This window comes from Bufo bufo, chromosome 7 (genome assembly GCF_905171765.1).
Source record: "Bufo bufo chromosome 7, aBufBuf1.1, whole genome shotgun sequence".
In the NCBI taxonomy this organism is placed as follows: domain Eukaryota; kingdom Metazoa; phylum Chordata; class Amphibia; order Anura; family Bufonidae; genus Bufo; species Bufo bufo.
The window spans coordinates 221,289,547-221,307,718 of record NC_053395.1 but is presented as its reverse complement, the minus strand read 5'-3'; the positions used below and the strand labels follow the sequence as shown (position 1 = coordinate 221,307,718).

At 48.0% G+C, this 18,172-nt stretch overlaps 1 protein-coding gene across 2 annotated transcripts in view; it reads right to left on the bottom strand.

The window, feature by feature from the left end:
• IHH (Indian hedgehog signaling molecule) overlaps positions 1 to 13,671 on the bottom strand; it is a 79,180-nt gene extending 65,509 nt beyond the window's left edge. Inside the window, exons 1-2 of one of the 2 annotated variants that reach the window (XM_040440639.1) lie at positions 13,472 to 13,671; positions 13,008 to 13,434 (exon numbers count right to left, since the gene is read on the bottom strand). In XM_040440639.1, the coding sequence (XP_040296573.1) occupies positions 13,008 to 13,310 (303 nt within the window). In that variant the 5' untranslated portion in view covers positions 13,311 to 13,434; positions 13,472 to 13,671. Of the gene's footprint in view, positions 1 to 13,007 lie in introns of both variants that reach the window. The other variant, XM_040440640.1, reaches the window with a different exon arrangement.
• Positions 13,672 to 18,172: the final 4,501 nt, after the last annotated feature.

The window sequence follows — 18,172 nt, the reverse complement described above, 5'->3', positions numbered from 1 at the left end:
ATAAGAAGAAAAACTATTACAAGAGGACACAGTTTTAAATTAGAGGGGCAAAGGTTTAAAAGTAATATAAGGAAGTATTACTTTACTGAGAGAGTAGTGGATGCATGGAATAGCCTTCCTGCAGAAGTGGTAGCTGCAAATACAGTGAAGGGGTTTAAGCATGCATGGGATAGGCATAAGGCCATCCTTCATATAAGATAGGGCCGGGGGCTATCCATAGTATTCAGTATATTGGGCAGACTAGATGGGCCAAATGGTTCTTATCTGCCGACACATTCTATGTTTCTATGTTTCTATTACTTTGGCTCTCTATGGTAGTATTATTTGGGCACTCTCTATAAAGCCGCGTTCGCACGCCAGTGTTTTGGTCAGTGATTGTGAGCCCAAACCAGGATTCGAGCCTCCGTACATATAAGATATAATGGAAAGATCTGCACCTGTTCTGTGTTTGTAGCCGCACCTGGTTTTGGCTCAAAATCACTGATGGAAAACACTGACCGAACACTGACGTGTGAATGAGGCATAACACTGTTGTTTGACACTATATGGTGGTATTATTTGGGCACTGTATTGCATTGTTATTCAGGGGCTGTATAACACTGTCATTTGGACACTCTGTGGTGGTGATACATAGAACGTTTTATTTGGGCCCTGTGTGGCAGTATTTGCGTGGTATATATCACAGGTCAGAGATGTTAACATTGCAGAACCTGGAGGGCAGTTAAAAATGACATGCAGTTGTTTCTTAGTTGAATCCATTCCTAGGAAAGCTGGGTGACAACCAATATGAGCCCAGTCACATCTCGCCCACCTGTCCCAATATACAAGCAGGAAAGGTGTGACTCCATTAGGTAAATGTATCATTTAGGCCTCATGCACACGACCGTTGTGTGCATCCGTGGCCGTTGTGCCGTTTTCCTTTTTTTTTCGCGGACCCATTGACTTTTAATGGGTCCGTGGAAAAATCTGAAAATGCACCGTTTTGCAGCCGCATCCGTGATCCGTGTTTCCTGTCCGTCAAAAAAATATGACCTGTCCTATTTTTTTGACGGACAACGGTTCACGGACCCATTCAAGTCAATGGGTCCGTGAAAGAACACGGATGCACACAAGATTGGCATTCGCGTCCGTGATCCGTGGCCGTAGGTTACTTTCATACAGACGGATCCGAAGATCCGTCTGTATGAAAGCTTTTTCAGAGCTGAATTCGTGAAAATTCATATCCGACAGTATATTCTAACACAGAGGCGTTCCCATAGTGATGGGGAAGCTTCTAGTTAGAATATACTACGAACTGTGTACATGACTGCCCCCTGCTGCCTGGCAGCACCCGATCTCTTACAGGGGGCTGTGATCCGCACAATTAACCCCTCAGGTGCTGCACCTGAGGGGTTAATTGTGCATATCATAGCCCCCTATAAGAGATCAGGGGCTGCCAGGCAGCAGGGGGCAGACCCCCCTCCCTCCCCAGTTTTAATTTCATTGGTGGCCAGTGCGACTCCCCCTCCCTCCCTCTATTGTATTATTTTCATTGGTGGCACAGTGTGCGGCCCCCCCGGACCCCCCTCCCTCTATTGTATTATCATTGGTGGCCAGTGTGCGCCCCCCCCCGGCCCCCCCTCTATTGTATTAATATCATTGGTGGCCAGTGTGCGGCCTCCCCTCTCCCCCCCCTCCCGATCATTGGTGGCAGCGGAGAGTTCCGATCGGAGTCCCAGTTTAATCGCTGGGGCTCCGATCGGTAACCATGGCAACCAGGACGCTACTGCAGACCTGGTTGCCATGGTTACTTAGCAATATTAGAAGACCCCCTTCCCTCCCCAGTTTTAATTTCATTGGTGGCCAGTGCGCCCCCCCCCCCCCCCGGCCCCCCTTCCCTCTCTCTATTGTATTATTTTCATTGGTGGCACAGTGTGCGGCCCCCCCGACCCCCCTCCCTCCCTCTATTGTATTATTTTCATTGGTGGCACAGTGTGCGGCCCCCGCTCCCTCCCTCTATTGTATTATCATTGGTGGCCAGTGTGCGCCCCCCCGACCCCCCCCTATATTGTATTAATATCATTGGTGGCCAGTGTGCGTCCTCCCCTCTCCCCTCCCCCCCCGATCTTTGGTGGCAGTGGAGAGTTCCGATCGGAGTCCCAGTTTAATCGCTGGGGCTCCGATCGGTAACCATGGCAACCAGGACGCTACTGCAGACCTAGTTGCCATGGTTACTTAGCAATATTAGAAGCATCATACTTACCTGCTGCGCTGTCTGTGACCGGCCAGGAGCTCCTCCTACTGGTAAGTGACAGGTCTGTGCGGCGCATTGCTTAATGACCTGTCACTTACCAGTAGGAGGAGCTCCCGGCCGGTCACAGACAGCGCAGCAGGTAAGTATGATGCTTCTAATATTGCTAAGTAACCATGGCAACCAGGTCTGCAGTAGCGTCCTGGTTGCCATGGTTACCGATCGGAGCCCCAGCGATTAAACTGGGACTCCGATCGGAACTCTCCGCTGCCACCAATGATCGGGAGGGGGGGGAGAGGGGAGGCCGCACACTGGCCACCAATGATATTAATACAATAGAGGGGGGGGCGGGGGGGGGCGCACACTGGCCACCAATGATAATACAATAGAGGGAGGGGGGTCCGGGGGGGCCGCACACTGTGCCACCAATGAAAATAATACAATAGAGGGAGGGAGGGGGAGTCGCACTGGCCACCAATGAAATTAAAACTGGGGAGGGAGGGGGGTCTGCCCCCTGCTGCCTGGCAGCCCCTGATCTCTTATAGGGGGCTATGATATGCACAATTAACCCCTCAGGTGCAGCACCTGAGGGGTTAATTGTGCGGATCACAGCCCCCTGTAAGAGATCGGGTGCTGCCAGGCAGCAGGGGGCAGTCATGTACACAGTTCTCAGTATATTCTAACTTGAAGCGTCCCCATCACCATGGGAACGCTTCTGTGTTAGAATATACTGTCGGATCTGAGTTTCACGATCTAACTCAAATCTGATGGTATATTCTAACATAGAGGCGTTCCCATGGTGATGGGGACGCTTCAAGTTAAAATATACCATCGGATTGGAGAAAACTATGGTATATTAACTCCTGACTTTACATTGAAAGTCAATGGGGGACGGATCCGTTTGCAATTGCACCATATTGTGTCAACGTCAAACGGATCCGTCCACATTGACTTGCATTGTAAGTCAGGACGGATCCGTTTGGCTCCGCACGGCCAGGCGGACACCAAAACGACTTTTTTTTTCATGTCCGTGGATCCTCCAAAAATCAAGGAAGACCCACGGACGAAAAAACGGTCACAGATCACGGACCAACGGAACCCCGTTTTGCGGACCGTGAAAAAATACTGTCGTGTGCATGAGGCCTTAGGCTACTTTCACACCTGCGTTTGGTGCGGATCCGTCTTGTATCTGCACAGACGGATCCGCACCGATAATGCAAATGCTTGTATCCGTTAATAATGGATCCATTTTCATTAATTATTTTAAAAATAAAACGGATCCGTCCTGACTTACATTGAAAGTCAATGGGGGACGGATCCGTTTTTACAATTGCACCCTATTGTGTAAGTGAAAAACGGACCCGTCCCCCCTGACTTACATTGTAAGTCTAGACGGATCCGTTTGGCTCCGCATAGTCAGATGGTCACCAAAACGCTGCAAGCTGCGTTTTAGTGACCGTCTAAAAAACGCAACGGAGGCCAAACGCAGCCAAAGTGATGCATTCTGAGCGGATCCTTATCCATTCAGAATGCATTGCGGCTGAACTGATCCGTTTGGGGCCGCTGGTGAGAGCCCTGAAACTGATCTCACAGGCGGACCCAGAAACGCCAGTGTGAACGTAGCCTAAGATGGGTAAGAGACTCCAGGGGGCGGGTAACAGTGGCTGTCCCGGCTGTCACCCAGCTTTTTCCGGAGCAGATAGAACAACCAAACGGCTGAACAGGCCTTTTAGCTCCTCGTCAGAAGAGGAGGCGTCCATGATGTCTATTTGCCGTGGCTGTGAGAAGAGTCTCCTGCGCTTGTGAATTTTACAGTATCAAATAAATATTTCACATACCTCTGCAAGTATAAGCCCCCTCCAATATACACACACCTCGCGACGAGAGCGCGAGAGGGACACGCCGAGCGCTGCCGCTCCCTGGATTTTTCTGCAGCAACAAAACATTAAAAAAATGTACCACTAATATCCCTTCCAATGGGAGTGATTGTTCCGTCTCCAGCCACTCGCTCCTCTAATTAGGGGAATTCCTAACCCAGTAACATTTACTTTGTACAGAGATCCAGTGTTCCCCTCGGTGTCCCCATATACTCCCAGTCCGCTGCTTGAATCCACCGTACGATTATTTCTCCTTGGTAATAATCCATTTCTGGGAAAGAGTGACAACCGGTAGGTTCACTGTTACAACTCCAGCACAAGGTTGTCACTAACCTGAGCGACAACCAATATGGCCAATGCCGCTGACTCAGGGATTGGCAACCAGGCTTTCTAGACTCCTGCATGGCCTTGTTATACAACCCTGATCGGGGGGCACCACCAATGAGGCCAGGTGAGGGGATCACCTCAGGTAGGCAGCGCAAGGGCCATGGGCTATTTCATTGTGGCAAAGGGGTTAGGTTAAGAAATTGGCATGGGGGGGGGGGGGCGTTTCAGTTTTCGCCTCAGGCAGTGAGTACAGCTCTGGAGGATAATACAGGATGTAACTCAGGATCAGTACAGGATAAATAATGTAATGTATGTACACAGTGACTGCACCAGCAGAATAGTGAGTGCAGCTCTGGAGTATAATACAGGATGTAACTCGGGATCAGTACAGGATAAGTAATGTATGTACACAGTGACTCCACCAGCAGAATAGTGAGTGCAGCTCTGGAGTATAATACAGGATGTAACTCAGGATCAGTACAGGATAAGTAATGTATGTACACAGTGACTGCACCAGCAGAATAGTGAGTGCAGCTCTGGAGTATAATACAGGATGTAGCTCAGGATCAGTACAGGATAAGTAATGTATGTACACAGTGACTCCACCAGCAGAATAGTGAGTGCAGCTCTGGAGTATAATACCGGATGTAACTCGGGATCAGTACAGGATAAGTAATGTAATGTATGTACACAGTGACTCCACCAGCAGAATAGTGAGTGCAGCTCTGGAGGATAATACAGGATGTAACTCAGGATCAGTACAGGATAAGTAATGTATGTACACAGTGACTCCACCAGCAGAATAGTGAGTGCAGCTCTGGAGTATAATACCGGATGTAACTCGGGATCAGTACAGGATAAGTAATGTAATGTATGTACACAGTGACTGCACCAGCAGAATAGTGAGTGCAGCTCTGGAGGATAATACAGGATGTAACTCGGGATCAGTACAGGATAAGTAATGTATGTACACAGTGACTGCACCAGCAGAATAGTGAGTGCAGCTCTGGAGTATAATACCGGATGTAACTTGGGATCAGTACAGGATAAGTAATGTAATGTATGTACACAGTGACTCAACTTTCTAGGTGAAAAAATTCTATACATAAACTGATGTGATAAAGTGTACATGGACGATACAAGGAAATCCCGCTTACTTGTGGACTTTCAGCTCGAGGACACTTTATGAGAACACTTGTGATGTAAGAAGCAGACATTCCACAGGTACAGATTTATAACTAGAGATAAGAAGTCACACAGTTAAAAATGGAACCTAAAGATCAGAAAGAAGCTGGGCCTGTACAGTCGTCAGTTCTTGATCATTAACTGTTTCAGCCCACAGGCGCTTCTTGCCCCGCACTCTCCATATTCTCTTATAATACATGTAATCCTGGCTGGCTGCAGTCACCACTAGGGGGAGCTCAGTTGCTTACTGCATACTCTTTATAAATATGGTTTATATGATGGAGGCTCAAATAATGGCTGCTACAACAGAATTTAAAAAAAAAACTGCCCATATCTGTTACATGCAAGTTAAAATCTTTAAATCCTTTCTAAGCTAATTTTAAAGGGTTTCTGTCATCGGCATTAACCCTATTAAACTGGCTGACATTAGCGATGTGCTAATGTCAGCAGACCCTAACTCTACTATTCTTATGCTTATTGATGGCCCCCTTACTGCACAATTTTAACTTTTATGATATGCAAATTAGCCTCTAGGAGCGCGGGGGGGGGGGGGGGGGGCGTTGCTCCTGCTCCTAAAAACTGATTGACAGGGCCAGCATTCGTCTCCTCCTGCCGGCCCTGTGTGCTGGGTAAACGGCACTGCGCAGGCGCACGATTTATCCAGCACACAGGTCCGGCAGGAGGAGACGAATGCTGGCCCTGTCAATCAGTTTTTAGGAGCAGGAGCAATGCCCCCCCCCCCCTGCTCCTAGAGGCTAATTTGCATATCATAAAAGTTAAAATTGTGCAGTAAGGGGGCCATCAATAAGCATAAGAATAGTAGAATTAGGGTCTGCTGACATTAGCACAACGTCAGCCAGTTAGGGTTAATTCTGATGACAGAAACCCTTTAAATGTGACGGGACTTCTAAGTTAATAGAAGGAGGTCCATACCTGGGGACCTCATTGATTAGCCAGAGTGGAGGACAGCTTGTCTCTGGATGACCCAATGTTTCCCTATATTACACAGCCCATGGGTTTCCATGGCCAAGCATGAGGGGCTACTTCTGCACATCGGGCCCCTAGGTGGGGGGTCCCAGTGATTAACACTATTTTATTTGCCATAATAGTGCTTTGAGGTAAATCCCCTTTAAGTTGAAAATTCAGCTTGATACTGAGATTGCATGCATGGGCGATTCTCTTCGTTTCCCCCTAGATGTGCGGAGTCTGGTTCTTTATCTGAATCCAAAAGATCCAGTTTATTGAGAATGACCAGTATCCCCAGAGGTTCAGGATGGAGGAGAAGAAAGATTGAGGAGCCACAAGATGAAGAGACAATCATGGAGATCATGACTGAGGAGCCTGAAGAGAAGCCGTAGTTCGGCTTTCCTTCACTCAATGCATATTCCCTGGCCAAGGCAGAGTCGCTGGTTGGTTCCCCTGGCATCCATCACCCAGGGCACATGTGCTGCCAACTCTATAGAGAGGGGCACTGGTCACACGGTCACCAGGATCGGTTTCATGGCTCTAGGCTCGTTCTACCTGCCAACATGTACCAGGCATCACACAGATGCTGCATGTGACTGTGTTTTAATAGTGATACATTTAGATGTGATCTTTATGGTAATCTATGGGAAAAGTTACATAAATGACTTGTTTAGATCACATTGCCTTTCTTTGGTAAGTCTCTCAGACTTGTCTGAGGGAGCTTGAAATCCACCCCATCACAGGATTATAGGCTGCTGCCCTGTCCTCCACCATGCTTTACACTGCAGCTTTGCTTGTTCAGATAGACTGCTGTGTTTAAGCCAAATCTGAGCAGGCAGTCAGATGTCAGTCTGATTTCCATTACAGAAAGGATCATAAAAGGCAGGTACCGAAAACCTTGTGTCTCCTGAGGCACCGCCTTCCGCAAGTATGCACAGAGTTACTTAAAGGGGTATTCTGGTTGAGTAGTCATCCCCATTCACAGGATAGGGGATAAACATTAGATCGGTGAGGGTCCTACTGCAGGTACCCCCACTGATCACGAGAACGTCCAGTCGGGCACGTATGCAGCGGCTCTATTCATTTCTATAGGAGTTCTGTACTCTATCTCCGAAACTCCCGTAGAGATGAATGGAGCGGCCTCATGACTGTGGGGGGACCCAGCAGTAGGACCCCCACGATCCATTAGTTATGTCCTATGCCCCTATATATAACTGGAATACCCCTTTAAGGTGTCTGTGATTCATCGTCCACCAAGAGATCGTAAGAACCTACATAGAAACCACTGATGCGGGCATACGACGGTCACAAGGCTGTAGCACAAGTTCTCCGCTCCCTTCTATGAAGCGAAAATGAGAAGTTATGAAAGTGACTTGAGACAGGTGACAACTGGCCGTCACTCATCTGAAGGGGTTGTCTGTAAAACCAACTTGCATGGAGCGATGATCGGATTAGCGATCATTCGCGCCTAATCACTGCCATATAGATATGATTGTGGTTGCCTGAGCTTTTGATACTGATGGCTTATCCTCAGGATAGGCCATCAATATCAGACCGACAGGAGTCCGAATCCTGGCACGCCTGCCGATCAGCTGTATGAAGGGGATGCAGCACTCCCATGAGCGCTGCGGCCTCTTCCTAGGCAAGTGATGTCAGGTGAATGGGGCTGAGCTGCAATACCAAGGTCAGCCACTATCCAATGTACGGCACTGCGTCCTCCTCAGGCCTCATGCACACGGCCGTTCCGTGCATTGGGGACCGCAATTTGCAGACCCCAATGCACGGTAGCCACGACAGATCCAGACCCATTCAACTTGAATGGGTCCGTGATCCGTCCGCACCGTAAAAAAATAGAACAAGTTCTATTTTTTTGCGGTACGGAGGCACGAACAGAAACACCACGGAAGCATGCCGTAGTGCTTCCGTGGGGTTCCGTGCCTCCATTCCGCACTGCAGCTCCGGATTAAGGACCCATTCAAGTGAATATGTCCACATCCGTGATGCGGGGAGCACACGGCCGGTGAACGCATATTGCGGACCGCAATATGGGCCACGGCCGGCAACGGCTGTGTGCATGAGGCCTCAAACAGCTGATCAGTAGGAGTGCTGTCTGTCGGACCCCGCTGATCTGATCGTGATGATCTATCCTGAGGATAGGTCACCAGTATTAAACATCCAGAAAATCCCTTTAATTGCATCTTTTCTGCAGGGCTTAAAATCATCATTTATCTGCAGAACATTCCCTGGTGAGAAGAGTGGATGTGCTGCCAAAAATAATGCAACTTGTGGGGAACGAGCGATTGAATGACGATTGTTAATATGAAAAACCCCATGATAACTGCAGCAGGTACATGTAGCTACAAAGTGCCGACTGACTTGTCGTATTGCGGGTTGGTGTCTGTGCGAGGTTTTCTTAATCACTGATTGGTATTCAAGATTTTGACTTTTTTTTAATTTTATTTAGCCCCCTAACATCTATTCCAGTGCATAAGGAGTGCCTGCAGTAAGCCACAATACCCCCCACCCTCTATAAACACCCTCAGATGGCGGTAACATAGTTGCATTTTAGCATCTGCATTACAAATATCACACCTGGATGTCTGAAGTACTGCTGAACCGTACTCGGGGTGGGTTCACATGGCATTTTTGTGCACTTTTGCAACTTTATTCTTTTGCACTCGTAGATTTTTAATTCTTTATTTTTATTTTTTTGCTGTAAAAACATCAGCTCCAGATGTTAGCTGAAAGTGTATGGGAAATAAGAAATGTAGGACAAGCAAGCATATTTTTGTTGTTTTGCTTCTGGTGTTTTTGCTTACCAGGTTGCATTTTTTTGGGTCTCTGGCTTTTGTTTTCTGTTAAAATGCAGCACATTGAAGCTTTTGGCTATTTTACTGGTGTTTTGAAATTTCCTTCTCTATAGGGAAAAACACCAGAAGAAAAATAGAAAAACATGGCTCACACAGTTCTTTAGAAAAAAAAAAACACTAAAAACAAGCCATGAAAACCTCATGTAGTATGGAAAAAACTAGGCGATTACTATGGTGTTTTTATTTTCAGTGGTAAAAAAAAAACCACTACATTCATGTGTGTACGGGACCATAGACCATCGATAAAAATGCAAGATCAGTCTGGTAGAACTACAGTTTATAAGGCTGAAAAAAGACATCTGTCCATCCAGTTCACCCAGCAGGACATTCATACAAACATAAGGGCCCTGTGCCCGTGCTGCAAAAGATAGGACACGTACTATATTTTGCGGTGCAGAAGCACGGACCTCAAAGACCATGGAAGCGCTTAGTAGTGTTCACGTGGGCTTCTGATCCGTGCCTCCTTTGTGCAAAAGATGGTACATGTCCTACCTTCTTGACCATTCAAGTCAATGGAGTCCACATGGCCAGTGCCCGTATGTTGTGGACCCGCTGTTTGCAGTCTGCAATATGGGCAAGGAAACCTTATCCTGCAAGGTTGATCCAGAGGAGGCAAAAAAAAAACCTGTGATGTAGAAGCCAATTTTTCTCAGAATAAGGCTCTATTCACACGTCCGCAATTCTGTTCCGCATTTTGCGCTGCCCGGATGCGTAAATTGCGGATCCGCAATTCGGTTCCCGAAAAAAATAGAACATGTCCTATTCTTGTCCGCAATTGCGGACAAGATTAGGCATTTTCTATTAAGTGCCGGCGATGTGCGGTCCGCAAAGTGTGGAACGCACATTGCCAGTGTCCATATTTTGCAGATTCGTGGATCCGCAAAACACTTACGGACGCGTGAATGGACCCTAACTCCCTGGATCAGCGACCCCTCTCTAGTAGCTATAGCCTGTAATATTATTACACTCCAGAAATACATCCAGGCCCCTCCTGAACTCTTTTAGTGAACTCCCCATCACCACCTCCTCAGGCAGAGAGCTCCATAGTCTCACTGCTCTTACCGTAAAGAACCCTTTTCTATGTTTGTGTACAAACCTTCTTTCCTCCAGACGCAGAGGATGTCCCCTCCTCACAGTCACAGTCCTGGGTATAAATAGATGATGGGAGTGATCTCTGTACTGACCCCTGATATATTTATACATAGTTATTAGATCTCCCCTCAGTCATCTTTTTTCTAGACTAAATAACCCTAATATTTCTGGGTCTTGTAGTCCACCCATTCCAGTTATTACTTTAGTTGCCCTCCTCTGAACCTTCTCTGGCGCTTCTACCTCTGTCTTCTACATAAGAAGCATCCACTTCTTCTGGGGGTAATATAGGTGTTAAAAGGCAGCTACAGTATAACTGTCTGAAAGCAGTGTTTATGAAGCTGAGATATGGGGGGCTGTTTGTCAAGTTCCACAAAGGGATTTTCAGCCCCAATAGTAGGGATTATACATTGAAAGATAATTGCTGCTGACCACCAGCTGTCCGGTGTAAGGACCCTGCTGTGCAGCTCCCCGCAGACCCCCTGTAAGTATGACATGGGGGAAATGGGGGTTTACTCCAGTGTTCATATCCCCTGTCCCTCCCTGGAATGAACCTGCTGCTGGCTGTTGCTCTCTGGTCAAACTGTTGGCGATTTACAACCAGAGCAAAGTCCATTTGACAAGTAGAGCTCATAATACAAGCGACAATTTGTGACCATGCTTCCTCCTGCAGATCGCTTTGTATCTGGATTTAGTTACTATGTGATCAGTCAATCCATCAGGACAGATTGTGTGTCCATTATCCACCACATATATAAACTCATCTGATCAGTCAACCATAATTCCCCTCTCTTTGCACTTAAAGCAGCAGTCCCATGTAACAGCAATTACTGTATATCCAGTATTGTATGGGCAAACGATTGATAATTCTGCAATTACCATTTAAAGCACAGTAAGACTATGCAGGGAGGCTGCAGATGGGATGACATTACAGTGGTCTGCAACCTGGGGCCCTCCAGCTGTAAAGAAACTACAACTCCCAGCATGAAAGCTCAATGACACATAACTGCAGGGAGGTTCAGGTTTTAAAACATTACATTCCTTTCCCACCTGGGGCTCTCTAGCTGTTATGAAACTACAGACTGTCGGGGCATGCTGGGAGTTGTAGTTCCCCCGATAGCTGGAGAGACACAGGTGGCAAAACACTGTCCCAAGACATTTATTCTGATGAGAGGCTGGCACTTGAAATTCCACAACAGAAACAAAGCCAGGCTGACTTCACATTGCAGACTTCATAATTTCTATCAAACTGAAATTAAATCCCAAAATAACCATTGGGAAGCTAGAAGAACCATCATCACAAAGGAGACTGAGACTCCGACCCACCAATTACAGACTGCAGTAACCAATAGCAACCAAACATCCTGCCTGCACTAACCATCAGGATGTGGATCCGCTGCAGGTTGTTACAATGTATCAGCGTCTGTGTTTACAAATATGAGGCTGCGCCCAAAACATTCAACTTCTACATGCAAGACATTACTCCAGAATACTGTGGGGGCGACCCCATAATCCCACAGCCTCGGCCACCAGCTGAGTTTTTATATGTTTTATAGACCATCCTCAGCTTCTGCTCTGTTCTTTCACCTGTCATGAACTTCTCTTCAACCCCTTGCCATTACCAGGAGCTCACCCACCTCCTCTTATGACTGTGCCCAGAATGTTATATATGGTCACCCTCATTCTGTGTCTGTTCCTCTTCTGTCACCTGTGTCACCCACATTCTGTATCTGTACCTTTTCTATGTCACCCATATTCTGTACCTCTAATGTCACCCTCATTCTGTATCTGTACCTCTTCTGTGTCACCCTCACTCTGTACCTCTTCTGTCACCTGTGTCACCCACATTCTGTATCTGTACCTCTTCTATGTCACCCACATTTTGTACCTCTTCTGTCACCCTCATTCTGTATCTCTACCTCTTCTGTGTCACCCACATTCTGTACCTCTTCTATGTCACCTGTGTCACCCTCACTCTCTATCTGTACCTCTTCTGTGTCACCCACATTCTGTATCTGTACCTCTTCTGTCACCCACATTTTGTACCTCTTCTATGTCACCTGTGTCACCCTCATTTTGTATCTGTTCCTCTTCTGTGTCACCCCCACTCTGTATCTGTTCCTCTTCTGTGTCACCCTCATTCTGTATCTGTTCCTCTTCTATGTCACTCTGTCTCCCCTGAACTTTTGCACGATCCCATGGAAAGGGTTCACCCTTACCACTTACCTGCACCCACCAGTCCTCCCCTGAGCCCATCCTTACCCCTGGTCTCACTTTTGCTTCTAGAAGTCACCTGTCCCCTCAGTGCCATTCATTCCTCACCCCCACCTGTGCCACTGTCAGCCTACCCCCTCACCTGAGCCGGTCCCTGTCCGCTGCACCCACCTTGCCCTGTGCCAATCCCCTGCCCATCACCGCCTCATATGCACCAGCGTTTGCCCCCTTCACCTGCGCCGACCTCACCTGTGTCATGAGTCGGTCTGCCCCCGTGTTCTCCTCGTCCTTGAAGATAATGTCCGCATTGTAGTTGGGGGTGAGCTCCCTGAAGCGCTCCGAGTTGCGGGCGATCTTGCCCTCGTACCTCCCGCTGGCCCCCAGCGTCTTCTCGGGCACATTAGGGCTGAACTGCTTGTAGGAGAGCGGGCTGAGCTTGACCGTTTTGCGCCTCCTGCCCACCACCCTGCCCGGGCCACAGCCGCGCACCGCCGGGCTCAGGAGCAGCGCCGCGCCGCAGAGCAGCAGCACGATCAGGGGGGGCAGCTGCATGGGGCGTCCGGTGCTCCCTGGGGCTGCCCTGGATCACGGGAGCTCCATCCGCCGCAGTCCTGTTCTCTGCACCCTCGGTCCGGGGCTCCGGGGACTGCTGTCCTCTTCTCCGGGGACTGCTGTCCTCTCCTCCGGGGACTGCTGTCCTCTCCTCCGGGGACTGCTGTCCTCTTCTCCGGGGACTGCTCTCCTCCGCTCCGGGACCGGTAGCTCCGCAGGTCGGGCGGCTCTCCTCTGTGCTGAGCTCTGCACCGTCCGCCCGTAATAAATAGTTCAGGCGGTTTGTTTTGGCACCTGGTCACACTAGGAGGAGGGGGGGGGGGGGGGGTGCTCTTATACCGGGGTCTGCGGAGCTCACACTCACTCTCACGCCCTCTTCTCACCAGTCACCTAGAATAATCTGTGCGCCCGCCCGGGTCACCTCTGCAGGGCGGGCGGCTCCAGCATCATCAGGGATGTCACTGAGCTGTCAGCCGGCGCCTACACATTGTATCACTGCCACATGGGCGACGGACCCAACTGATACATTGTATCACTGCCACATGGGTGCCGGACCAACTCTGATACATTGTATCACTGCCACATGGGTGCCGGACCCAACTGATACATTGTATCACTACCACATGGGTGCCTGGCCAACTCTGATACATTGTATCACTGCCACATGGGTCCCCGACCAACTCTGATACATTGTATCACTGCCACATGGGCGACGGACCCAACTGATACATTGTATCACTGCCACATGGGTCCCCGACCAGTTCAGATTGTATCCCTGCCACATGGAAGTCGGACCCAGCTGATACATTGTATCACTGCCACATGGGTGCTAGACCGGACTCTATTATACAGGAATAATGTAGCACAGAGGAGACATTCAGAGTAGGACCAGGTTCTGGTATATAATGTATTACTGAGGGGGCACCTGGTGATATAAGGTATTACTGAGGGGGCACCTGGTGATATAAGGTATCACTAAGGGGGCACCTGGTCATATATTGTATTACAGAGGGGGCACCTGATGATATAAGGTATTAAAGAAGGGGCACCTGGTGATGTAAGGTATTACAGAGGGGGCACCTGGTGATGTAAGGTATTATTGAGGGGGCACCTGGTGATATAAGGTATTAAAGAAGGGGCACCTGGTGATATCAGGTAATACAGAGGGGGCACCTGATATTATAAGGTATTTCAGAGGGGACACCTGGTGATATAAGGTATCACTAAGGGGGCACCTGGTCATATATTGTATTACAGAGGGGGCACCTGATGATATAAGGTATCAAAGAAGGGGCACCTGGTGATATAAGGTATTACTGAGGGGCTACCTGGTGATATAAGGTATTACTGAGGGGGCTCCTGGTAATATAAGGTATTACTGAGGGGGCACCTGGTGATATAAGGTATAACAGAGGGGGCACCTGGTGATATAAGGTAATACAGAGGGGGCACCTGATATTCTAAGGTATTTCGGAGGGGGCACCTGGTGATATGATGTATTACTGAGGGGCCACCTGGTGATATGAGGTATTACTGAGGGGGCACCTGGTGATATAAGGTATTACAGATGGGGGGGGGGGGGGACCCGGTGATATAAGGTATTACAGAGGGGGCACCTGGTAATATATTGCATTACAGAGGGGGCACCTGGTGATATAAGGTATAACAGGAGGGGGCACCTGATATGAGGTATTATGGAAGGGGCAACTGGTGACATAAGATATTACTGAGGGGGCACCTGAGGATTTAATGTATTACAGAGGAGGCACCTGATGATGATATCATGCATTACAGATGGAGCACCTAGTGATATAAGGTTTTACAGAGTTGGCATTTGATGATTTGAGGTATTACTGAGGGGGCACCTGATGATATAAAGTATTACTGAGGGGGCACCTGGTGATATGAGGTATTACTGAGGGGCCACCTGGTGATATAAGGTATTACTGAGGGGGCTGGTGACATAAGGTATTACTGAGGGGGCACCTAGTGATGTATTACTGAGGGGGCACCTGGTGATATAAGGCAGTACTGAGGGGGCATCTGGTGATATAAGTTAATACAGGGGGGGCACCTGGTGATATATTGTATTACAGAGGCGGCATCTGGTGATATCAGGTAATACAGAGGGGGCACCTGATATTATAAGGAATTTCAGAGGGGGCACCTGGTGATATGTTATTACAGAGGGTGCACCTGATGATCTAAGGTTTCACTGAGGGGGCACCTGGTGATATATTGTATTACAGAGGGGGCACCTGAGGATTTAATGTATTACAGAGGGGGCACCTGATGATATCATGCATTACAGAGGGAGCACCTAGTGATAAGGTATTACAGAGGGAGCACCTGATGATATAAGATATTACAGAGGGGGCACCTGATGATATAAGGTATTACAGAGGGGGCACCTGATGATATAAGGTATTACAGAGGGAGCACCTGATGATATAAGATATTACAGAGGGGGCACCTGGTGATATAAGGTGTTACAGAGGGGGCACCTGGTGATATAAGGTATTACAGAGGGGGCACCTGGTATTATAAGGTATTACAGAGGGGGCACCTGATGATATAAGGTATAACAAAGGGGGCACCTGATGATATAAGGTATTACAGAGGGGGCACCTGATGATATAAGGTATAACAAAGGGGGCACCTGATGATATAAGGTATTACAGAGGGGGCACCTGATGATATAAGGTATTACAGAGGGGGCACCTGATGATATAAGTAATTACAGAGGGGGCACCTGATGATATAAGGTATTACAGAGGGGGTACCTGATGATATAAGGTATTACAGAGGGGGCACCTGATGATATAAGGTATTACAGAGGGGGCACCTGATGGTATAAGGTTTTACAGAGGGGGCACCTGATGGTATAAGGTTTTACAGAGGGGGCACCTGGTGATATATTGTATTACAGAGGGGGCACCTGGTAATATATTGTATTACAGAGGGGGCACCTGGTGATATATTTTATTACAGAGGGGGCACCTGATGAAATAAGGTATTACAGAGGGGGCACCTGATGATATAAGGTATTACAGAGGGGGCACCTGATGATATAAGGTATTACAGAGGGGGCACCTGATGATATAAGGTATTACAGAGGGGGCACCTGATGATATAAGGTTTTACAGAGGGGGCATTTGATGATATAAGGTATTACAGAGGGGGCACCTGATGATATAAGGTATTACAGAGGGGGCACCTGATGATATAAGGTATTACAGAGGGGGCACCTGATGATATAAGGTATTACAGAGGGGGCACCTGATGATATGAGGTATTACTGAGGGGGCATCTAGTGCTCTTATATAATGTACTGCATGAAAAGGACTGAGCTTAATTCGGTAGCTCACAAATGGGGAGCAAGAGGTCAGTATTCGGTTCTTGTAGACCCTGCATACAGCAACAGGGTGACTTGTGCCCACAATATTATAACTGCAAATGTCACTCTGCAGATCCCAGCTAATGATAGTGAATGTGGTCAGACAGAAATCCCACAGGTTGGAAATGAAAAGATGATGGATATAAAGGAGTCTGGATACACTGCATTTTGTCATAATTATTTGACTATTAGGAAATTTGTATACAGTGAGTAATATCAAGATGACAATGTATCATTATTATAGTGGTTATAGTCTTGGTGATATGAGGTATTACTGAGGTGGCACCTGGTGCTCTAATACAATATACTGAGGGGGCACCTGGTGATATAAGGTATTACAGATGGGGCATCTGGTGATATATGATATTACAGAGGGGGCACCTAGTGATATAAGGTATCACTGAGGGGGCACCTGGTGATATAAGTTATTACTGAGGGGGCACCTAGTGATATAAGGTATTACAGAGGGGGCACCTGGTGATATAAGTTATTACTGAGGGGGCACCTAGTGATATAAGGTATTACAGAGGGGGCACCTGGTGATATATGGTATTATAGAGGGGGCACCTGATGATATAAGGTATTACAGAGGGGTACCTGATGATATAAGGTATTACTGAGGGAGTACCTGATGATATAATGTATTACAGTGGGGGCACCTGGTGGTCTGATATAAGGTATTACTGAGGGGGCACATGGTGATATAATGTATTACAGAGGAGGCACGTAATGGTATAAGGTATTACAGAGGGGGTACCTGATTATATGAGATATTACTGAAGGGGCATCTGGCGATATAAGGTATAACAGAGGGGGACCTGGTGATATAATGTCTTACTTGAGGGGGCACTTGGTGCTCTGATATGTTATATGATTCAGTATTCTGACCAGGGCAGGGGGCACCTGGTACAGTGCAGATACATTGTATCCCTGAGGGGCCCCTGAACGGTGCTGGCACATTCGGCACATCAATCTGTTACATTGTAAAACGTGTAGTAACCACAATGTAACCTGCTGAGGATGAGCTGACAATTCCTAGACAGTTATGGCTCCGCTGTAGAACCACAAGCCTCAGCCTATACTGCCAGCCAGTGGAGGGGGTAGCTGTGGCTGCCATTGCTGTCGCTGATGGGTGGTGCTGGTGCAATACCTCTGCTAACCAGCCTGATACCATGGCACACAGCTCCCCAGTCTATAAGCTGCTTCATCTCTCAGCGCACAGAGGGTTAAATCCCTCTGGCTATGTTACTGGCCGGATAGATGAGCCCTGCTGAGACCTCTCCCTGTCCTGCCCTGTGCTCCCTCCTCTGCCTGCTGGTCTGTGGGGCTGTCAGTGTGTGGAGCATGTCTGTGGCCGTGGGAACAGGAAGGAGTCAGATACCGAGCAGCGTGGCGCTAGTCTATTGCTCCCTGTTATCAACCAACCTGGGCTGCAGAGGGATGAATGCAATGAAGAGTAGAAAAT